Source organism: Sebastes umbrosus, chromosome 5, assembly GCF_015220745.1.
Source record: "Sebastes umbrosus isolate fSebUmb1 chromosome 5, fSebUmb1.pri, whole genome shotgun sequence".
NCBI classification, from domain to species: domain Eukaryota; kingdom Metazoa; phylum Chordata; class Actinopteri; order Perciformes; family Sebastidae; genus Sebastes; species Sebastes umbrosus.
In genome coordinates, this window is record NC_051273.1 from 36,219,333 (window position 1) to 36,240,744 (window position 21,412).

A 21,412-nucleotide genomic window follows, 5' to 3' on the forward strand; every position below is an offset into this window, starting at 1 on the left:
CAGGGGCCCATTGTCTCATAATCAGCCCATGCATGTTTGACAGAAAGGTGAATATGAAAAGCGAGGAGCTTGTGGCACAGAAAAGCATGAGGTGCTACCTCAGCTACTCAACTTGGAAAGCAGAAGTGGGAACACATCTGTGCTGATGTACAGATTGTGCTGCTGTACAGTACATAACATCCAGTTGCTACATGCTGTCCAAAGCATCAATCACCATGGAAATGACAAAATGTGATGATAAATGCACCATCCACATACATCATTAAGCCGATGGAGTCTTCAATTCAAAGCACTTTAGTGCACCAGGGGTTCAACCTGTGACCCTGAAGAGGGATAATGTTCATTGTGCCAAAGCCGTTGTTGAGCCGTCATTTCTAGTGGTGCCCCTGCACTGAGCAGTACACCATGAGAGTAAAGAGTTCATCATTTTAGTTCTATGCCTGTTCTTTCTTATCAGGTAAAAAAGAGACACGGTAAGTAGGAAGATGTAGCACAATATACTTTAGCTCTGTGAACAACAAGGTAACTTCTTATTCTGAGAATTTGTATTTTCTATTTTATGAATGATAAATTCTATGCTGAAGCTGAGAGGAGAATGAATGAGCCTTTATTATGTCCTGCACTGTGCAGTGTAGCGTTTTTTTTTTTTGCGAAAATAAAACCTTCATGTGCAGTTCCACTGAAATTGACTGTAGTTTGGAATTGTACAAATGAAGAAGTTTCCCTTTAAGTTCCTATCTCAGTTCTATTTTTACAGCCACACTTGCATTAGAATGTGTGACTATGAATTAAGTGGATTTAAGATGTGGTAAGGTAAGCTATCGCGATTCAATATTACGATTTATTAAAATTTGTGTTAACTTTTTTAACACTAGACCGTGGGAAAAAGTTGAATCATAAACTTTTATGGACTTTTACTTTAAAACATCTGAATTAATACATTCAAATGTTTGATTTTCAGCATGTATGTAGTCAGAGATGTCCTGAAGTCAAATACTATATCCGTCATTGTCAGGCATTATTTAAATTTTTTTAGCAACTCAAAAATCAAAGACTAAAGACATTTCCCTCACAAAAATAGTGATATTTTCCCTTAAGTTATACGAGACATGTAATGTTTTATAGTTCTGTTGAATATAATCATGTCAATCTTATTTCCATGGATGTATTTTGTTTATACAGTTCCCTTTGTTAATACCTTATTTTGAAAACCAGACGTAATCACATGTGTCTACTCCCACTAACTTCGCCAAGTGCTTCACTAGCTCTCCCGTCAGCTCCATTCTCTTTATCCATCCATGGTCAGCTGCATCGGGGCCGTTTGAATGCAGACAACATAAATGTCAGTATATGGGTTCTCTACAGTTGTAGCGGCGGAGACCAGAGCGACGGCCGGCATGAACGCACGTTACCGCGATACGATAACGTGTCCTGTCCATGACAGAGTTAGCATGCAGCTTTAGCTCTGCTCTGTCTAGCTCTGCTTTTCCTGCAATGTGTGAAACCCAAAGTGTTTCCATCCTTTACTGGATGTGTAGTGTTTACCACGCTGGATTTAACATGTGAGGGTGCAGGTTGTATCTACGTGGACCCTCCAACGTTTTCCACTTTGTTGTTTCGGCTCACTGCGACTGGCTGTGGTTTGTTTTGGTTGACGGATACGGAACGGATAAGACATCACGGTACTCAGACTACAACAATAAAAGTGGTAATGTCCTTCTCACTCTGCATAGACTCAAAAGAAACAAATATATCGATTCTGGCATTAAAAAATCTATTTCAAAATCATTTTAAAAAATCATGATACATGGGTGAATCAATCTTTTTTATACATCTTTTTATTATTCTTTCGGGCGTTTTGGCCTCTATTTGACAGAGGGTAGCGTAGAAATGGGGGATTCGATGGGTCCAGGATGTTGCGGTTATATGGCATGCGCCGTAACCACTCGGCTACCAAGGCACTCCCTAGAGTCCTCTTTTAATAAATTGTGGTTTAATTGGATTTGACATGATTACATTTGTCTTTTCTGCTGAGAATTCACAAAGCTACATAAAATAAAATTTATATTGAAAAAATATGATTCTTTTAAAACAATATAAAAGCCATTCATTCTCCTTTACAGTCTCCTCTGCCATTTGACTTCCATTGGTTCCTGTAGTTTTCATGTCTGCCATTATTGCGGCTCCCAAAGTTAAAGCCACTATATCGACTAAACTAAACTGGCTTGTTGCAGGTCACAAAAGTCAAGCACATCTTTTCCTAAAAGAGTGGCGTAAGTGAAATTTGAAAATACATACACGATCCCTTGTGCTCATGCAGCATCTCTCTGTGCATTCTCTGACCGCAGACATAAAGCCATGAAGAAACAAGAAAAAACTAAAGATGCACCACAAGTCTGCAAATCCACATATCAAACACAAACTAGGGCAGCAAGGGCTGCAATTCTCTCCAATAGTATTCACTCCCCCTCAATTCCTGAGCTCCTCAACACTCTCCTATTAATGATCCAGCAGTAAGAGTCTTGGGAAAAGCTGTAAACATGTTTGAGGCTATTTGGTTCTCTTGGAGAGTCTAGTTTTCTCGGAGACAGAGATAAGAGGAGAGCATGGTGAAAGCAGTTTGAGCACGGAGGCTGGCGCTCAGCGTAATGATGGTCAGACAGCAGATGAGAGCTGCGACGAGCCATGCCTTTGAATTAGCCGAGACAATAAAAACATAATCAGCATGCTGGACAGGACATCATGGGACTGACACAGTCACAGAATTTTGTGAAATGAGCACAAACTCTGAACTCCAATTATGTTGTGGTCATGAATTATATAAAGATTGTGTTCCTTCACCAAGAAAGGAGTAAGTAGCAAGTAACAAAGTGTTCGCCAAAAGGCTAAGGTTATGTTAAAGAGTAAACATCCCTAACGAATGCGTGCAAGACCTTACATTTAAGGTCTTTTCAGACAGGGGGTGATTGACGTGCCTCGTAATTCAATTTCAATGAGAGGCGAGCGGGTTGGTAGGGAGTCGCAGGCGATCTGACAGGCGGAGCGACAAGCAGCGCAATCCCGTGATACTGTCGCGGTCGTGCTTGTCTCACGCACACACCCTCTGCCAGAGTTGAATTAACTTTTTCATCGGTGCAAGACTGGATGTATCAGGAAGCGTTACATATAGTTTTAACAACAATGCTAATTTAGCTAACTTTAGCAATCAAAAATTACAGTTTGTGGTTGGTATCAAAGACTAGGATTGCCAGAAAGATACACCGCACAGTTGTACCCAGTGTACAGTAGTGGGCAGTTTCCATGGTTGCCACGCATAGCGCCTGGCGTTAACTCTGCCTGTTTATTCACATGAGGAGCGCGGTCAGACCCCGCGGATCCAAGCACACAGGCTGAGTGTCGCTCCCCATCTGAATAGACCATAATGGTGAAAACAGGATGCACAGCTGCCCAACTGATAATTGTTGGTCCTTGGAGCTACTTATCCACCTTATTCTCTGGGGTGTTACTGTAGAAATGATTATGTCCGTAACTTCCAGTGAGGTAGCGGAAGTAGCAGTAAGCTAGTTAGTCCCATAGGCTAACCATAGTGGCTAACCACCAACGGCGCTTCTTTTGAAAAGTAATTCACCTTCAATTTAGGAAATGCTGCTTTATCTTTAACAGATATTTAACTAATGTTATATTTTAATTTTCTAAAATGTCCTTGCGCAGCTCTGGTACTTGTTGCGCTGTCCGCGGCTGTACTAACAACCAGTCAAAGCTATATTTGTGGCTTCAACAACAGTGTGTTGAACATGCACCCAAAACAAAACGGGATTGTTGTTGTGATCATCGGTCCAGTTTCCATCGCCGACCTACAGACGAGGAATCCAGAAGAATGTGGCTGAGAAACCTGAACTTGAAGAGACCACCCACAACCCCGTACGTGTGCTCGTTTAATTTTTTCGACAAAAAGCCAATAGAAGAAAATCCGCATTTTACTCTGTGGTTGGGCTACGAAAGAGCAGCGGAGAAGAGATGTCGGGTCCTTGAAGGACTGACAGCAGACCCAGGAGAACATCAGATATGATGTCATGTGTAGGGAGGATTCAGCATTGTAGCGTTGGTTTAATGACAGCCAGTTACTCTCATTATTTTCTGTACAGTTTAAAATGTAAGGCAGTTTATGGCACGGAGTGCAGGGCAGCATTAGATTACAGATAGTTTCAGTACGGTTATCTGTGTGTAGAAAACTAAACCTTGTTACTGTGGAAGTCCTTATCTGCCTCAGAGCTTTTCAGATTGTTCATCTCTTCACCGTGTGCAGCAACGGAGTCAATAAAGTAGCTAAATATGCTAATGTAGGTTATCTGAGACCACTTCTTCAGGCCGTCCTCCATCCCTCCATAGTAGAAGGCAGAGCTATGATCACATGATCCTGTTTGAGCTGTAATAGCTGGTGTTCACATGCTTTACTAGATTTTTACTAGACAATCGCTCTAGGAGAGAGGATTAGCGTAGCATTACCATGGAAAACGCCGGTTCTGGTTTGGTGACAAGACGTGCCGGAAGTTGCGCTCATAATTCATGCAAGGCATCATGGGGGCTAGGAATAAGGTGGATAGAGTTGAATCAGTAGCTGAGCAAGACCAGCTGCTCAGCATCTGTGGTCATTCCAGTCAGAACAGGAAGATAAACTTTGGTGACTGAGACAAACACAGGACTCTCACACAGGAAACCGCTGTTTGTGTCCTGTGTGAAACCGACAACTTGTTGTTTGTCTTTGTGTTCACAACGTTAACATTTGCTTTACAAACATAGTATTTCTAATTCAAACCACAATTTATTTTCCTAAACCTAAGTGGCTTTTTTCGCCTGAACCTAAGCAAGTGTTTTTGTTTGAATTCATAACCTTCGTGTTTACTGCAACCGTAGTGGAGCGTCACAGTTTGGGCTACCCTGTGCGTTAGAAAGTGACAAATTGGGATGAGAACGAGTTGTCCATGTAATCCTTTCCTGGTGAGGAAACGTCATTTTTGTGTGCAGAAGCACATTATTGGCATTTTAAGACATGCACATCTCACAAAATGTCAGAGGAACAAGCAGCAATATGTGATGTGGTGCAAGGCAGCATATACTGTAGAAGGGTGGGGGTGGGGTGGCGGTGGGGTGGGGGGGTAAGTTGGGGTAGCAGGTGGGTTGCACTATGGGGTTGGGGTCCTGAGAGAGAGAGGCCGGGACGGGCCTGAGGCGCCCAGCGAGATGCTGGCGCAGCACGGCTCCAGTCAGCCAGGCCTTTGGCTTTAGGAGGGTAAAGAGTGAGAAAAACCAACCTTCCCGTTGATCTGAGTGGTGAGATTTTGGATTGTATTTTTTGGATGGCGGGGTGCAATGATGATGGAGGGATTTAAGATAAAGTGAAAAAGAAAAAAAAATAAACAACAAGAGGGGCAAAATAAGGAGTAGGAGGAAGAAGACAAGGAGAAACAGAGAGAGTAAAACAGGCAAATATCTGCTTATCCATTAACGGGTGAGAAAATTACAGTAGAGACAACAGCCTGTGCAGTGAGGTGACACACACACACATCATATGGCACATAACAATGCAGTGTAAACCCATCTCACACACACACACACACACACACACAAAGTAAAAGGCCATGAAGGATACACTCTCACATGAGCACAAAAAGATACAGTAAGAGCATCATCTGACTGTGACTGTAAAACAGAGCACCGTTCCAGTGTTTCCAGTCAGCACCCACACACACACGGACGCACAGAAGCAGACATGGACACACACAATTACACACACCCACATCGCCCTGCCTGTCCTTAACTTCGCTGCAGTGTTTGAGCCCTTCAGAGCCGCTGAATTAAGGCAGCATTAAGGAGGCTGAGGCTTGCTGACAACCAGACTTCATTAAGCACACAAAGCAGACAGTGTGTTACTGCCCACATTTATTCTGCCCATTGACTCTGAGCGAGCTCAGCCACCGAGCCTTGAAATCAATGAGCACATAAAGATGGCCCCTGATAGGATTAGTCAAACACTCACCTTGGAAATTTGTACTTCTTTTGCCATGTGCCCAGTCCTTACTGAGAACACATTCTTTTCTATGGATGATGCGTTCAAGGAGCACACCGAGACTGTCCTGTTGGTCCACTTACCCACTACCTGATGGCATTAAAGTAATAATGATTGAAGATGTCTGAGTTTCCTTCCAGTATTAAACATCAAGACATATTTTTATGTCTTGAATATAGTGATTTACTAGTGTGCAAATGTTGATTTAGTCCCTCTGTGACTGTGCCGTCATAAATCTACTGAGCCCTCTGACAGGAGACACCCTTCTCTAGCCCTGACCAAACATACCTTTCAGCTGCCTTTAAATCCTACGCTCACTCAAGCAAAGAGCAGATATTGGGCTGCTGGACCCAGCCTTATATCCACATGGTATCTGCTTAGGCTAAACTGCAGTGGCTTAATACTAGCTTAAAAGATGGATTTTGATTTCAGAGACTGCAGATATTTCAGACTGCTCTGTGATGTTGGGCCAGACCAAGTCATTTCACGCCTAAAAAGTTAACCATCTTACCACCTTGGCTACCTCATAATTAAGAGCCATGTTTCCATGGCAACAATCAGTGACACCTGCTGGCCAGTGTTTCCATGGTAACATTGAGAGACACCTGCCGACCAGTGGCACAGAATGAGAAATGAAGAGCAAAACGTGGCTCATTATTTTTTGGTCTGCTAACAATATTGTGGAGTGAGCCATGAGAAAGGTAAGAGTTGTTAGAGATGGCAGTAACCTGTTGGAAACATACAGCAGTGAGGACATCGTCACAAACTATCCTGAGCCTGAGTGATGAGTCAGCAGAAGTACTGAATGATCATAATGAACACACAAAATGATCATTTGTATTCACCTTATTCTTTGCCTGAACTACGTTGCTTCCGCTTTGCGTCATGTAGTGTTCTCACTTTGGTTTAGAGCGGCTTGCTCTGAGCTGTGAGGAGCTGATGGGTGTGTGAGACCAGCCATTCAGTGTACAAAGCACATGTCAACTATGTTTTTGTAATTACTCTCACTACTAGAAGGGCTAGACACAGGTCTGCACTGCAGGTTTGACCATTGGGTACTAAAAACAATAATAATAACGTTAAATTAAATCAAGAACCACCAATTTGGCGACAGTTAGCTAGCTAGCTAGCCATAGCTATTTATAGCTAGCAATTTGGCGGTAAAGGCAGCTTTACAAAAACACTGTCAACATGACGTTGTGCTTTTGTATGCTGACCGACCGGTGTACTGATATGTTTCGGTGCCATCTAAACATGAGACACTACAAATGTCCTCATATGTTATTTCAGGCCATTTTCGTATGCCGTCCTCCCAGTCAATGAAGATGGATGTGCTATTGTAAAACCGTCTCTGGTAAAACCATCCGATCGCCGCAGTGTAGCTGCTTAATCATATGCTCAATAGCACTGCTGCCACTAAACCGAAAGAACTAACACAACTGCGTTCAAACAGGAAGTGGAGAAATAGGCGGGGCAACATAAGGTGAATATCATCATGGCATACGTCCGTGCAAGTACTGTTTAGGCGGAAGGGTTTTAAATAGTAAGGTTCAAAAACCTATTTACTTTCCCGCTTGACGCACACAAAGGGAGGCCCCCACCTGTATTAGTCACCCCCCTGCTGGCTATTAGAAACAATGCAAGTTTAAGTAGCCCACTGGTAGCCAACTATCTACAGTGTTTGTACTGTATTTGATATCAACATTGTTATTTCTCAACGGCTAAGTGGACCAAGAGACATCTCTCTATTCCAAGTAAAGTCTTGTATGATCCTTTCACAAACAACAGAGCAAACTTAAAACACTTTCTCACATGTCCAATAGAAGAGGTGCAAACGAAGCAAAGCACATTAAAGCTGTCAATCATCATGTGTAGATAGAAGGATAAGCATTTGAGAGATGAACAGAAACATATACATTGTGTGTATATGACACATGACACATGGGTGGAGGAGGGATTGTGAATTTGGGGCACCAAATACAGAGAATATATGACGAGCTAAAAATAAAAAAAAAGATGAAGAGAAACATAGAAAACATAAAAAGAAGACGCACACTTTGGAGACATATGGCATGTTGCAGTGTTTGCTCAGAAGCCAAACTGTGAGATGAAAATGGAGACATGAGCTACCGGCACACCTGGAGAGGTTAAAGGTTAAAGCAACACAGACGGGAACCTTGAAAAGAGAAGCAGAAATAACAAATCATATACTTCATAATCTGACTGTGTTGGCTACGGCTCTGTTTGGTTTAGAGCGGGATGATGCAAAAAAGAGATGAAATTTCATTTTTGACAACTGCAATACGTTTCATTAACAAATCAGCCTTGTGTAGAAGCAGCAAACAAAATATCTTCACAACAATTTCTGTTTAGAGAGATTCTTGGAAAATATTAGTTTTTCGTTCTCAAAGGCAATGTCTATGTTGAGTGTGAGCGCTCTGTGATCTGTTATTGGGAAACTGATGAATCTGTAAATCTGCTCACACACACACACACAGAGGCCGTCACGTGGACAGTGCTTAGTCCACTTAGTTGGACTGACCTTTATACACCTTTAAATAAGCTACCTTTCTATCATTACTATTACATTTCCAATCTGTGAGTGGATATGTTTCGAAGTGAGTAAGCTATTTTGGTGTGTGACAGTTCTTTTTAGATTTGCTGCCTTCCCAACCTGTTCTAGTCGGCTTGTCTGTTTGAAAGTCATGTTCCAGTGGTGAGAGTATTTCCATAGTGGCTGTGTTTTGTCAGAATGTTTTTTGTGCCTTCCACAGAACCTTGCTATATATACCTTTCTGGACCAATTCAACTAACTGTAGTTAATAAGTGGGTTTTAGGGCTGTCAGAGTTAATGCGATAATGATGTGTTTAGGCAAAGTCATTTTAAAGGCACTAATTTCTTTAACGTATTAACGCAACTTGCAATTTTTTGTTTTTTTGTTATACTAGGTTGTCGCAAAGGAGGTTAAATAACACGACAAAGTTGTGCTAAATTTTGGCGAGGAAAAACTGGCATGGCCATTTTCAAAACGGTTCCCTTGACCTCTGACCTCTAGATAAATTATGTGAATGTAAATGGGTTCTATGGGTACCCACAAGTCTCCCTTTTACAGACATGCCCACTTTATGATAATCACATGCAGTTTGGGGTAAGTCATAGTCAAGTCATATTTCATTTCATATGCTTTAGGGCCTAGACGAGGGGTTATAATACTCTTGATTTATGAAGAAACGCCTAAAATAGTTCAAAACAGTATTTTTATATTGTAAACCAGCTCCAGTCAAACCACACTAAAGATTAGGTAGTAACTGTATTTAGCATGCTGGAGTTTGGAGTTTTTTTAAGGGAAACTGCATCAAAGAGAATTGTCAATGAAAATGTCAGATGAACAAGAGACTAAAGCAGTAATGAATCATCCCTATACTTTGAAAATTGCCTTTGAGAACCTGATATTGGTTGAGACTAATTGAGTTGTTTGTTGACAAGGCCTACTATGAGAAGCCCCGAGGCTTGCTTGCACCCTGCTGGCTTTTGTTGCAGCACATCCAGTCAACTGGAGCCCGCTTTCATGGGGAATTCCCTGCCTGTCTCCTTCCACACGGGACGTGCAATGGCGAATGGTGTCAGCTTCTCTTTGTGGCAAGACTCCACATGTAAACATCCACCTCCCCAAAACAACGAGGCAGAGCCGCAGCCAACCTCTCGTTCACCCTCGATGAGTCAAAACACGGCAAGGTTAGGCAGGTCAAGCAAACTAACAGGGCATTGCAGCAAAATACATAAATCAACACCGAGGAGACAAAGATGAGACAGAAGAGATAGAAGAGATAGAGAGAGCAGGAAATGACAGCAGAGACCGGACAGGCATCAACACGTTTAACTTTCACTGCAGTTGAATCCAGGGAGCCAGCTTTCCTGTTAGCAGTCAGGAGGTGACGAGAGAGGACCTGACTGTTGGAGGAGGCCACCTGAATGGCGGTGGGGAGGGGTCAGTTGGGGTCAAGAGGGATCTTACCTCGAACATAAAGGTTAGCCGGAGCAGAGTAGCGAGTCCCGGCGCTGTTGACTGCCACACACTCGTACTTGCCCTGGTCCGACTCCTCGCTGTTCTCTATCTGAAGCGCTCCTGGGGAGGGAGGTTAAAATGTCACAGTTCAGGTCTGCACCACACACGTTCAAACCACACACACACACACACACACACACATGGTGGTGGAGTATTCTGATTCAGAGACACGCACACACACACACCCACACACACACACACTAGTCCTTAGCTGTCCATACCCTTGCCTAAATGAACCCAGATTTGATCCTGTGGTGTTTTCATTACAAACCTATCAGATTTCAGCATTCAGAATTAATGTCTATCTTTTTGTTTACTATTTGGAGGCCTACGCTATATCTAATAACTTATGGCAATGACCAAATATTATCAGGTTTGTTATGATCCAGGACTTCTTTCCAACCTGCTCATTACGCAGCCAAGTTGCAGGAAAAAAATATTGCCAATTTGCGTTTTTGCAAACCACCGATACGTTGAATGTGTTTTGCATTTGGTCAGAGCAAATGATGTAGTACATCAGTCAAGTCCCGACAAATGCTGTATGAATGACACGGTACTTTGCCGTGCCTATACGCTTCAAATTCTATGACGGTCTAGGTACCCCCCTCTGGCATCAGTTTTGTTCGTGTTAGGGATGGCGTCAGTTTCCACTCGTTATATGCATAGTGTCTTTTCAAAATAAACTTCTGTGTTCACAGGAAGCATACAGTTACCGCTTGTTACATGCATACAGTGTCTTTTCAAAATAAACTTCCAATGTAGGTTTACTTAGGCAACAAAAGTGCTTGGTTAGGTTTAAGGTTAGGTTTAGCCAACAAAAGTATTGGTAAGAAATGATTGTGGTTTGGCATAAAATAAGTACGTTTGTTACGTAAAATAAGTCTTTTTCTGACGTAACTGGCATTAGTTAAGTACGAAAGTTATGTAACAAAAGTAAGGTAAAATAAGTCAACGTTGACTTGGTTTCACTCAGGACACGAACTGCACTCTCCTGGTTAAAAGTCTGTATTTGTGTGACCCATCCAACCTCCCCTCCCACCTGATCTATGCCGTCTTTCTCGCTTTTCTAACTACATCAGTTGCTCTGACCGTCTAATAACGACGGGGTTGGGTTGACATTGGAGTTAGCTGACAGTCTCATACAGATGCTAAAGGGTGCCTCGGTGCGTCAGTATCAGACACCGAGGGACACTGACCAAGTGTTGGTATTTGACGAGTTGGGAGTGAGAACGTGTTGAACATGTCGAGGGAAACATATGTTACTTGTGTGTTCTGGAAGATAAGATGTAATGTTGATGTAATTAAAGCTACTGGATTATTTAAATCCAAAAGTAGCAGCAACAGTATAAAAGCCCTAATTGGTCAAAGCCTTTAGTATACCACTTGTGTTATATTCTTGTGTTTCCATTGGATAGACCCTTTCTCCCCTAACCCTAACATCCACTGATCACTGAATACTTCTCATGTACACTAAAGATCTCGTTGAGAGCCTTCAGTTTGGGGAAATAACAGGTAACACTTACCTGGCACCATGATTTAAATCCATTCATTTCATAACAATTCCATAGCATTTATACAAACATTTAATATTAACTTGTCAGTAACATGAATGTATTTTTAGCGACTATGCATTATTATATATTGGCTGTGAATGTGACATACATCATGCAGTTTTGCAGTGGACAATAAGAAATGTGAAAAATAAAAGGTTAAAAATGTACATATTTCAGAATACAATCCTGAAATGCAACATGGGATGGATTTGTAACACGATGTTAACAACCAGTTTAAGAAAAAATGAACAAAACAATCAGCGGTTGGAATAATGTGTGTATAGCCACATCCCTGGTGGGTCTGGTGAAGACAGTGACCCCAGAGATGGAGGAGGAACAACCTTCATCTGGGATACATGTCCTTAAACTACTCTTTCTCACACACATAGACACACTCACATACACAGTATGTAGGTAAGCCTTCCTCCTACAGATCACAAGCCATCGTGTCAAAATTCAAATGAAAGAGCTGTGTATCTTTAATTCCTCCCATTGAGAGTCAGTCCATGAGGCTGTAGACCAATCCTTACACTGTTTTGTGTTGAAGTGTGAAGTCAGCCCGGTCTCATCAAATGGCGTATGAATGACACGGCAATTTCCAAGTAATTTTGCTTGCAATAACAACGCCGTTGTTGCTTTTGGCGTGCCATGTGTACGCCATGCAGTCATTAACTGCAATGTAAACGCATCTGCGTGAATATGCTACGCTCAGAGTGAAAGAGACCGCTTACGGTGGGCGCAAACAACACAGGACATTCAACCAGGAGACCGGTTGAAACCTGAAAACCTGACGGTTGTGACGTATTTTCCATACTTACGTTACGTTGTTTAAGTACGTATTTAACTTAGTTTACATACTTATTTCCAACACATTCTCACTCCCAACTCGTCAAATACTTCCGACGCCGAGGGACACTGACCAAATGGCGGTATTTGATGAGTTGGGAGTTAGAACGGGTTGTTATTTCAAGCCCAACCATGCGGTATGTTTTGGTCATGTCTAGACAGCAACACCCAAAGTTGTGAAACTCTCGTGAGATGGTTAAGGTTGACCTCAAATAGTTAAGGTTAGGATAGGTCGTCGGGCAGCGAGTCTCACAAGATTCCGCAATTTGTTGATTACCTTCTAGACATGACTATGTGTTTCCTAAACCACCTAACAAAGCAGTTTTGCATAAACCCAACTGTGGCCGTTACTGTAGTTTTGTTGCCTAAACATAACCGCGACCGTTTCACAGTAACGACGTGGCGTTCAATGACATGCTAAAAGCCTAAAATGCGTCATCAGGACACGCATGTCATTAAAATACCATGTTATTTACACGCCTTCCCATGATATCAGGTTGGTAGTATGTGCAGCAGCAGCTGAATATCTTTCTCTATTTATCTATTTCCAACTTTCTATTTCGGGATGATTGTCTATCTCATTGCACATTCAGCACCTCTAAATGGCAGAGGCCTTTTAGGAGAAAACGCTTCATCCTCTCCTGAGAATTGCAAACGGACGCTGATGGACGTCTGCTCTGACCTCTTGGCATGAAAAAGGTTAATCGGTGCTGCCAGAGGAGGTGTGACTTCTTACAGATGACGACAATGAAGCCCTCAACAAGATGTTAGAAGCTGATGAAACTTCCTCTGCCCTTCAGACGTTGAGCCTTCAATAATGGAGCATGTGTTCCCTCTCTCTGCAGCTTCTAAGGACAGCGTGCCGACAGAGAGGTCAAACCTTTACACCTCTATGGCAAGCACTTTCCAGACTACTAATTACTCAAGAGGTACGTTATCACATATGCTAACTGGCTCACTCCAATGACCTAGCTCACTGGCATGACTAAGGCAGTGACATCTATGAGAACTGACAGTAGGATGCTGAGCTAAACATTCATGTGTTCACATATAGTGTGGTTTAGGGTGCTTTCACACCTAACCTGTTTGGTGCAGTTGGTTCGGTTTGTTAAGGCTGATTGAAAGCTGTCAAATAAACTCCGGTCTGGACCTAACAACTGAAACGGGTCTGGGTCCCTCAAATCTGACTCTGGTGCAAATCCTTTGTGGTGTGAAAGCAACCACAGGACTGTGCAGCGGAGTACTGTGGTTGAATTCCCTCTAAAATGTTAAGAGGTGATCCCTGTAAACTGTGATTTTGGAGGAAATTCAAACGCTAAGCTAATATTTAGTCCATCTGCTAATCATAGAAACTGTTAACGAAGCGATTTGTACATTATACAAGAACATTTGGGAACCACGGTACCGTGTGCATGTGTTGCTTATCATCTGATACATTAAAGTGAAAGGGAGGTGGAAATACTTCATGTATTTTAGCAGTTCCCCAATAATATGTATGATAATTAGGGTTGTCAAAGTTAACGCGATAATAACGTTTTAACGCAAATTCGTTTTAACGCCACTAATTTCTGTAAAGCATTAATGCAACTTGTGATTTTTAGGTTGTAGCAGGCTCAGTTTTGAAGCTAGAGTGAAGATAGTGTAACATATTAAACTAGAAAAGCCTAAGGAATCCATCGGTACCAACCATGTCATACTAGGTTATTGGAAAGGAGGTTAAATAACGCTCCAAACTTATGCTAAATTTAGGCGAGGAAAAACTGGCATGGCCATTTTCAAAGGGGTCAGTTGACCTCTGACCTCAAGATATGTTAATAAAAATGGGTTCTCTGGGTACCCACGAGTCTCCCCTTTACAGACATGCCCACTTTATGATAATCACATGCCCGATCCTAGTTACATTTTGAACAGATAAAAAATGTGTGATTAATTTGCGTTTAATCGCAATTAACTATGGACAATAATGCGATGTATCATGACTAAATATTTTAATCGATTGACCGCCCTAATAATATAGGGTCCATATTGTGCTGATGGTGCTGTATGACAGTCGCCAAAGCTGTCCAATAAATGAGTTGTTCATTTGTAAGTCACTGTGAACATAACATGAACCGGAACTAAAAAGAAATGTGTATTTTTCCATTTACTGGATAGATTTGGTGACCTGTATCATCACTCCTTCACAGACCGCTGAGAAAGAAAGTCTGTCATGGTGACATCAAGTAAAATTACATTTAAGGTGAGACATCCCAGGTAAAAACAGTGTTTTTCATGCACTGATCAATTTTGAGATTTCGGTGGAAAGAAAACATCCAAAATACACATTTAGGTGTTTATTTTACTACACTTTGTCTATAGATAGATTACATTTCTCCAAAATTCACCAACAGTTAACATTAGTAAATACCTCATTTGCATATTTAAACATACAGTTTTAGAAAACTTGTAATAGAATGCTACAGGAATGAGTCCTAAAACCCGGAAATGAGTTAGCGTTTTAGCACTTCTGGTTTCCTCATCTGGAAGTCAATGGGTTCTTTGAATGAGTTTCTAGTTAGATGCCTGAACTAAAGTCGGTGGATAACACAACCTTATGACATTTTAACGTTTTGTTCTACGATATAAAATACGTCAGTAAATATCCCACTTGTTCATTTTGAAGCCTTAATGTGTCTTAAAAAGTTGGTTGCTTACAAGTGGCTATATTTTGCAATATTATAGATATAAATAGATATTTTAAATCCAATTTTAGGAAAACTGTCATAGTATAAAGAACACACCGCCATATGCATACAATCTGAGTAAAAAAGTTAACTTTTTTATGCAATCAGAACAGTCTGATCTGAATATGCATTTAGCACAGTCCCTGTAACATCCAGCATCATAGCACTACTTTGAGAGGGCTCATACACTGAGAGGGGTGCATATCTAGCATATTCTTGAGAATGAAATAAAGTATTGAGTTGTACTGAGTTAATCTTTGGATGTAAACTATTAATTCAAAATCGCTACAGTGTTTTTGAGAATCGATACAGTATCCCACAGAGCCGGTTTAAGGCATAGACCACATAGGTGGGTTCTGGGGGCGCTGGTCGCCCTCTAAAAAAATATATTTAAATAATAATTAAAAAAAAAAAATGGGCGATGGGTGTCCTTCCTCATTTTCTGCATTGAGGTAAGAAATAAATAAATACAATTTTCCCCCCTGTAACTCTGTTTCTCACACTGTTTCATCTGCCCGGCTGCACTTATTTGTTAATAAAAGTGTAAATTGTAGTGAAACTGACTAAACACTTTTAAGCTAACAATATCAGGGACCAATAGTTTATTTATATTATAATAAATACAGTTATTTATGAAAATAAAATGTTTAATTTTTGTCATAAAACCATTGTGATGTCTGATGTGTGTTGCGGTTTACTGGGCTAGGCCAAATCCAAATTTTGCCTGGGGCATCAGAAGGGCTCGAGCTGACCCTGGTATCACAAAACTAAAATTGACTGGATATGTTCGATATTTTCTTACACCCCGAGAACAAACTGCACCAAACATGTTACAGTAGTACACAACCAACTTTGGTTAGCTAGAAGACATCATTTACCTGTTCCCTGCTTTCCTAATGAAATCATTTTCCAACAGTTTAAACTGAATTGTGTACATTGATTGCCGGACGTGATTGGTATTTGTTAGCATAGCGCTAACCCTTTGTTAGCCCACTGCTGTTAGCCCACTGCTGCCTCTAAATCAGCTTTCCCGCTGTAAACTATTGTCAGTGATTTCATGTGGGAACCTGTCTATTGTGTCCGTCCCTCCCAAGAACATACACGCTCCTGAAGAATGTGGTGAAGGCAGAGAAAGTGGACAGAGAGCTGGAAATGGGACATACTGAGGTGACAGGAGGAGGAGGACCAAGGCGATGGAGGAGAGGGGGCAGTGAGGAGGAGAGGAGGATGACCAGACACTTTCTGTACCCAGCATTCTTACCTCTGATTGGTGTACCACCTGGTGAGGTAATTTGAATGCAAATAAGATTAGAGATAACCATTAGCATAAAGAGAAGAGAAAAAGTGAAACAGAGAAACAGACAAGGATGGCAGGAGAGCAAAAGAGAGGAAAAACAGCAGAGTTCAGAGTGACTGCTATTCTCACCTTGTTCATAAAGAAAAACGTATACATAAGGTATTATGTTTAATAAGTCAAAGTGTTAGCGGAGAGTAAGGAATACATTTACTGATCATTTTCAATCAAAATCAATTTCAGAAATGACAACTGTGCAGAAAGTATTCTTGGTGAAAAGCATTTTCTTCTGTATGAATGTTTTTCATTTTACCTAAAAGCTCTTGATAAGCGCAAAATGGTGTCAGTAATGCATTCATACCCCGGCTACAACCGCCAGTCTGTCATCAGTGCACCTGCTTCCTTACTTTCACATGGTGCTTATTTGCGTTACACACCTGGCTATTTGCTCCACAGAGCTGGCATCCTGTTGTGATCATAAAGCTCCTTATTCCCCACACCTGCTTGTTTTCCCTGACAGCACCTGGCTATCAAGCACTTGACCCCTCATTCACCAACACCAGGCCTGTTTGGATTCCAACCCAAAGGCGTTGTTTAGTGTGTTTTTTCGCCCCCTCCTGCATCCTGCCGTAACAAGGCAGATAAAAACACAAGCTACCTACTCTCCCTCTGATGCAATTCAAAGAAACCTGCACTCGTGTCCTGGGATACACTGTGATGTCGCTGCCTCGATGGAGGATAATTATATCAAGCTCCAAAATGAGCATACTATAGATGTATTTTTGTAACAGTTGTCATATCATTTGGGACATCTAATCTTCTGCCAGCATGTTTCCCTGTGCACTATTTAGGGCTGAATGATTTGAGGAATATATCTACTTGCAATATTCCAATAGCATTTTAATTGCTATTATTTTCTGTAAACTAAGCACTGAGCACCAATTAAGCACCAAGTTATCTTGTTTCTATGTGCAATAAGATGAAATAATGCTTGTTGTTGGGGTCCTCCCAGAGTTCAGACAGTCAGGAGTTATCCTGTGCCTGATTTCTAAGTACTGTAATACTGGCTGCTTTTCTATAAAAACATTTACCAGTCGAGCTTGAAGTGAAGCGGGCCTTTAAAGGCTGTTATTTACTCCACAACTACTGAACTACCCAGTAGGAACTTTGTTTGTGAAGTGGGATTATTTTATTTCGGTTTCCCCTTAGATTACGGTTTAAATGAGCATAATATTTTCCTGGTTAAATCCTCTGTACAAAAGATGAAAAATTACAGCATATCTGTTTTGTTTTTTTATTATTATTTTTTTTATAAAAAGCTCAAGGTACAAGCTTGTGTAACTAAAAAGTTCGGGGAAGAAGTTAACTAGGACTCCCAAACTGTATTTTGGGTTGAGTGTGTTGAGAAAATTGACAATTTGCTGCTTAAATGAATTTGCTTTTGAATTCTGGATAGATGTTAAATAACCAGAGCACAGGGTTTTGTTCTCAACTGCACAGACAAAGTGTAAAAATTATGTTCCCATTCAACTAAACAGCATTTTAAAATTAGATTTCGAGGGAAATGTATTTTGATGTGGATTATGTTTGGCTATGGCTGTCAAAGTTAACGAGATAATAACGCGTTACCGCAAATTAATTGTAACGCCACTAATTTCTTTAACACAACTTGAAATTTTTAGGTTGTAGCGGGCTCAGTTTTAAAGGTAGAGTGAAGATACTGGCATCATATGAAACTAGGAAATTTAAAAATCTATATTTGCCCACACCCATGTTGATAAGAGTATTAAATACTTTACAAATCTCCCTTTAAGGTGCATTTTGAACAGACGAAAAATGTGATTAATTTGCGATTAATCGCAATTAACTATTGAAAATCATGCAATTAATCACTATTCAACATTTTAATTGATTGACAGCCCTTTTTTTAGAACTATCACAAATACGTTTCTAATGACAATTCGAGGAAGTCCGTGTAGGGAGGAGGTCGGGGTGGTGAATGGGTCAAACAAACACAGGACTTTGTTGTTTGTGTCGCGTGCGAATTCAAAAGTCAACATTTACTTAATTAAATTAATCACCTAACCACATAATTTACATCCATAGCTTAATAACGTAAAAAAACACGTCGTCATTTTAAGCCAAACTGTGATGTTTTTTTACTAAACCTAACCAAGTAGCTTTGTTGTATTTTTTGTTTCAATTTACAAAGTTAACCACGCGTTTCAAACTGTTTCAAACTGTGACTGTAATCCGGGAGGAAATGCAGAATGCAGTTTAGTTGTATGGGAACAAAAATTTATCGGAGACAGCGTTGAGTATTTCTGTATCATTTCAATTCTCATAAACAAAGTTGAAACAATTAACACTTCCAAAACCAACTCTATTGATGCAAGGTGATTACCTAAATCATTTATGGAAAGCCAGACCCAACATTTGGTGTTTCTGTACTGAATAAAGTCTACTTTTGACTTTGTCCGAATAGTGCAGACAACGGTCTAGAATTCAGTTCTTATTTGACCATCACACAGAATGAACATTAATTAGCTCCAGTTGAGTACATTTGCTGGCAGAAGTTGTCATTACAGCTGAGGAAAAAGTCTGGGTCACTAACTAAACCTTTCACCTCCTACAGCATGTTAAGACACTGTTAATTACAAGTTATATAAAACTGCAGTTGTAATGATTTGACAATCACACTCAAATCACAATTTAAAAATGATTAATGGGTAATCTTTAATAACTGGCACCATTTGGGCATATATCAGGTCATATGCAGCAAACGGTAGAGAGAGGGGTGGTTACTATGCAGATGCCAGTGATCTGGATAATAAACCAAGCTGCTCTGCAGTCGACAAGAACATAAAGAAGTGTCAGATAGGTGGTGAGAGATAGCAGAAGGGGGGCCCTGGAAGCTGTGTGGGCCCCTGGGGTCTGATGAAGGGGGACATCAGCAGCTTTCAGAGGGCCGGGCTGGGCAATACCGACACCTGCCATGACTTTCCTCCCTGAGAAGAATCCCACACCACCTCAGCATGAAATCAGGCTGTCATGACAGGTTTTGGGGTTTCATTGTGAAAAATAATAGGACTTTATTATATTTTCACAATGTCTGGATTGGGAGGATTCTTTTCTGTAGTAGTGTCCATCAAAAAAAAAGAATGAAGTAATGGATTATCAGTCCTTATATTTCAGTTGAGAACAGCATAGGAACCTTGCGTGGGCATCAAACTGATGGTTCATGATGTGAAATGCACCGGTTGTATCCAGCTTTAATCCTCTTTAATGGACCTCTTTAATAGCCAATGACTGCTGGAGCCATCTTTGTCAAGCTTTGTCCACACATTCTGCTTTCTGAACTCACAAAAATGATAAATCTTGAAAATAAAGAGTCTTCAGTGAGTGGTGGTGGTGTTGTGGCCGGTGTAAACACACAGATATCGTTGTGTTTAAGAATCAGGAACTTGATGTTTCACTCCAGCATTGCTTATCACAGAACAGCCTTGTCCTGTTGCACTAATCTTCTTCTTTCTCAATCCCCCTGGACTATCAGATCCCAAGGTGCAGTCACAGCATCCGCAGAGTCCATCGCTGGTCTGGGTCACATCACTCTTCGTTGGACAATCTTTGGTTGTAATTACTGTCAGACAGTAAGCACCAGAGGAAGCCTTACACAAGCCAGAGGAGTTTTTTTTTTTTTTCCCGGAGAGAGCAAAGGTCTCAAATTGAAAAATGAAGCTATTAGTGTTTCTTAATGGATCAAAGTCATTTCATAGGACTAACTAATTCATGAGCAAATCTAATCACTCCTCTATATAATGAATTCTATTGAAACAAATAAATTGAATAATTGCGGAGTGCTGAGATTGCACACGGCTACGTATTTCACTTGCCTTGTGTGGCACAGGATAACTCCGATTTCCCATTAAAGGAAGTCGGCCATCTGTGCTCGGCCGCCGTGGGACTGCATGTGATGACGGGGCCTTATGAAACATATTGAAACAAATCGCTCTGCTATTTGGTTAATAATACATGTTTGTCCTTACCTAAGGCCCAGACTGTGACTTGGGAAAATCCTCAGAGTGGACTTCAAAGCCAGCGATATCCTAGAGCTTGTCTCTCAGCCTTTCCTCTCTGCCTGTGTTGAGATGAGAGGAGGAGGGGCCCCGGGCTCCTCAGTGATGGGAAATCTGCTTCTTACTCCTGCTGCAAGGGCTGGCAAGAAAGTTTGGCCCTGGACAGCCGTTCCAATGTTGTGTAGGTGCTTGCAACTTTTGGCAAGAAGCAAACATTTCTATTTTCTCCCTGAAAGGGCAGCTGACAGGGTGCACGGAGCTGGGCTATTCAGCCAGCAGCCATCCAGCTCCGCTGCGGGCTCGCTGGGGCTGAGTTTGGTGGAGAAAGATGCCCTATCTGCTCCCCTGGATCCCGGCCACCTCCTCACAGAGCTGCTTCACATGGCTGCCTCGGCTTTAACATTCATCACTGTCTGTGGAGTGTTAAGCACTGTTGGCACGCCACCGTTCCCACACAGGTGCTGCTCAGGCAATTACTGCAATCTATGATATCCTGCTCAAAGTCTGAACCGTCTATTCCCATCAGAAGCATATTTTTTATAAGCAAGATCCACCTTCAGACCTTTAACAATTCATCTAATCTTTTTTTTTATTTTTGATGTAAGTGATATAATTTATTTTTGTGCATCGACACCCGTCAACCCGTCAAGTGAGTATATGCTCTCATGTATAGCATAACAACATGATCATTCAGCTGAGGGCTTCAATGGGCCGTGATATTGTAAATGTTCTCTGCTATGTTTGTGTTTATCCGGGAGATGCATACGTGACCAAGGTATCAAAGGT

At 41.3% G+C, this 21,412-nt stretch overlaps 1 protein-coding gene and 1 long non-coding RNA gene across 8 annotated transcripts in view; one reads left to right on the forward strand and one right to left on the reverse strand.

Moving 5' to 3' along the window:
• The window catches only part of ptprfa (protein tyrosine phosphatase receptor type Fa), a 454,009-nt gene that overhangs the window by 194,075 nt on the left and 238,522 nt on the right, over positions 1-21,412 (reverse strand). For 4 of the 7 annotated variants that reach the window (XM_037768972.1, XM_037768971.1, XM_037768974.1 and 1 more), the window contains exon 6: positions 10,084-10,194. In XM_037768972.1, coding sequence (XP_037624900.1) covers positions 10,084-10,194 — 111 coding nt within the window. Of the gene's footprint in view, positions 1-5,312; positions 5,325-10,083; positions 10,195-16,517; positions 16,536-21,412 lie in introns of all 7 variants that reach the window. The other 3 variants (XM_037768968.1, XM_037768970.1, XM_037768969.1) reach the window with 1 other exon arrangement.
• LOC119487917 lies at positions 6,676-21,409 on the forward strand. The gene is made up of 4 exons (XR_005206811.1): positions 6,676-6,768; positions 13,379-13,462; positions 16,351-16,543; positions 20,104-21,409. It is a non-coding gene; the product is annotated as an uncharacterized LOC119487917 (long non-coding RNA).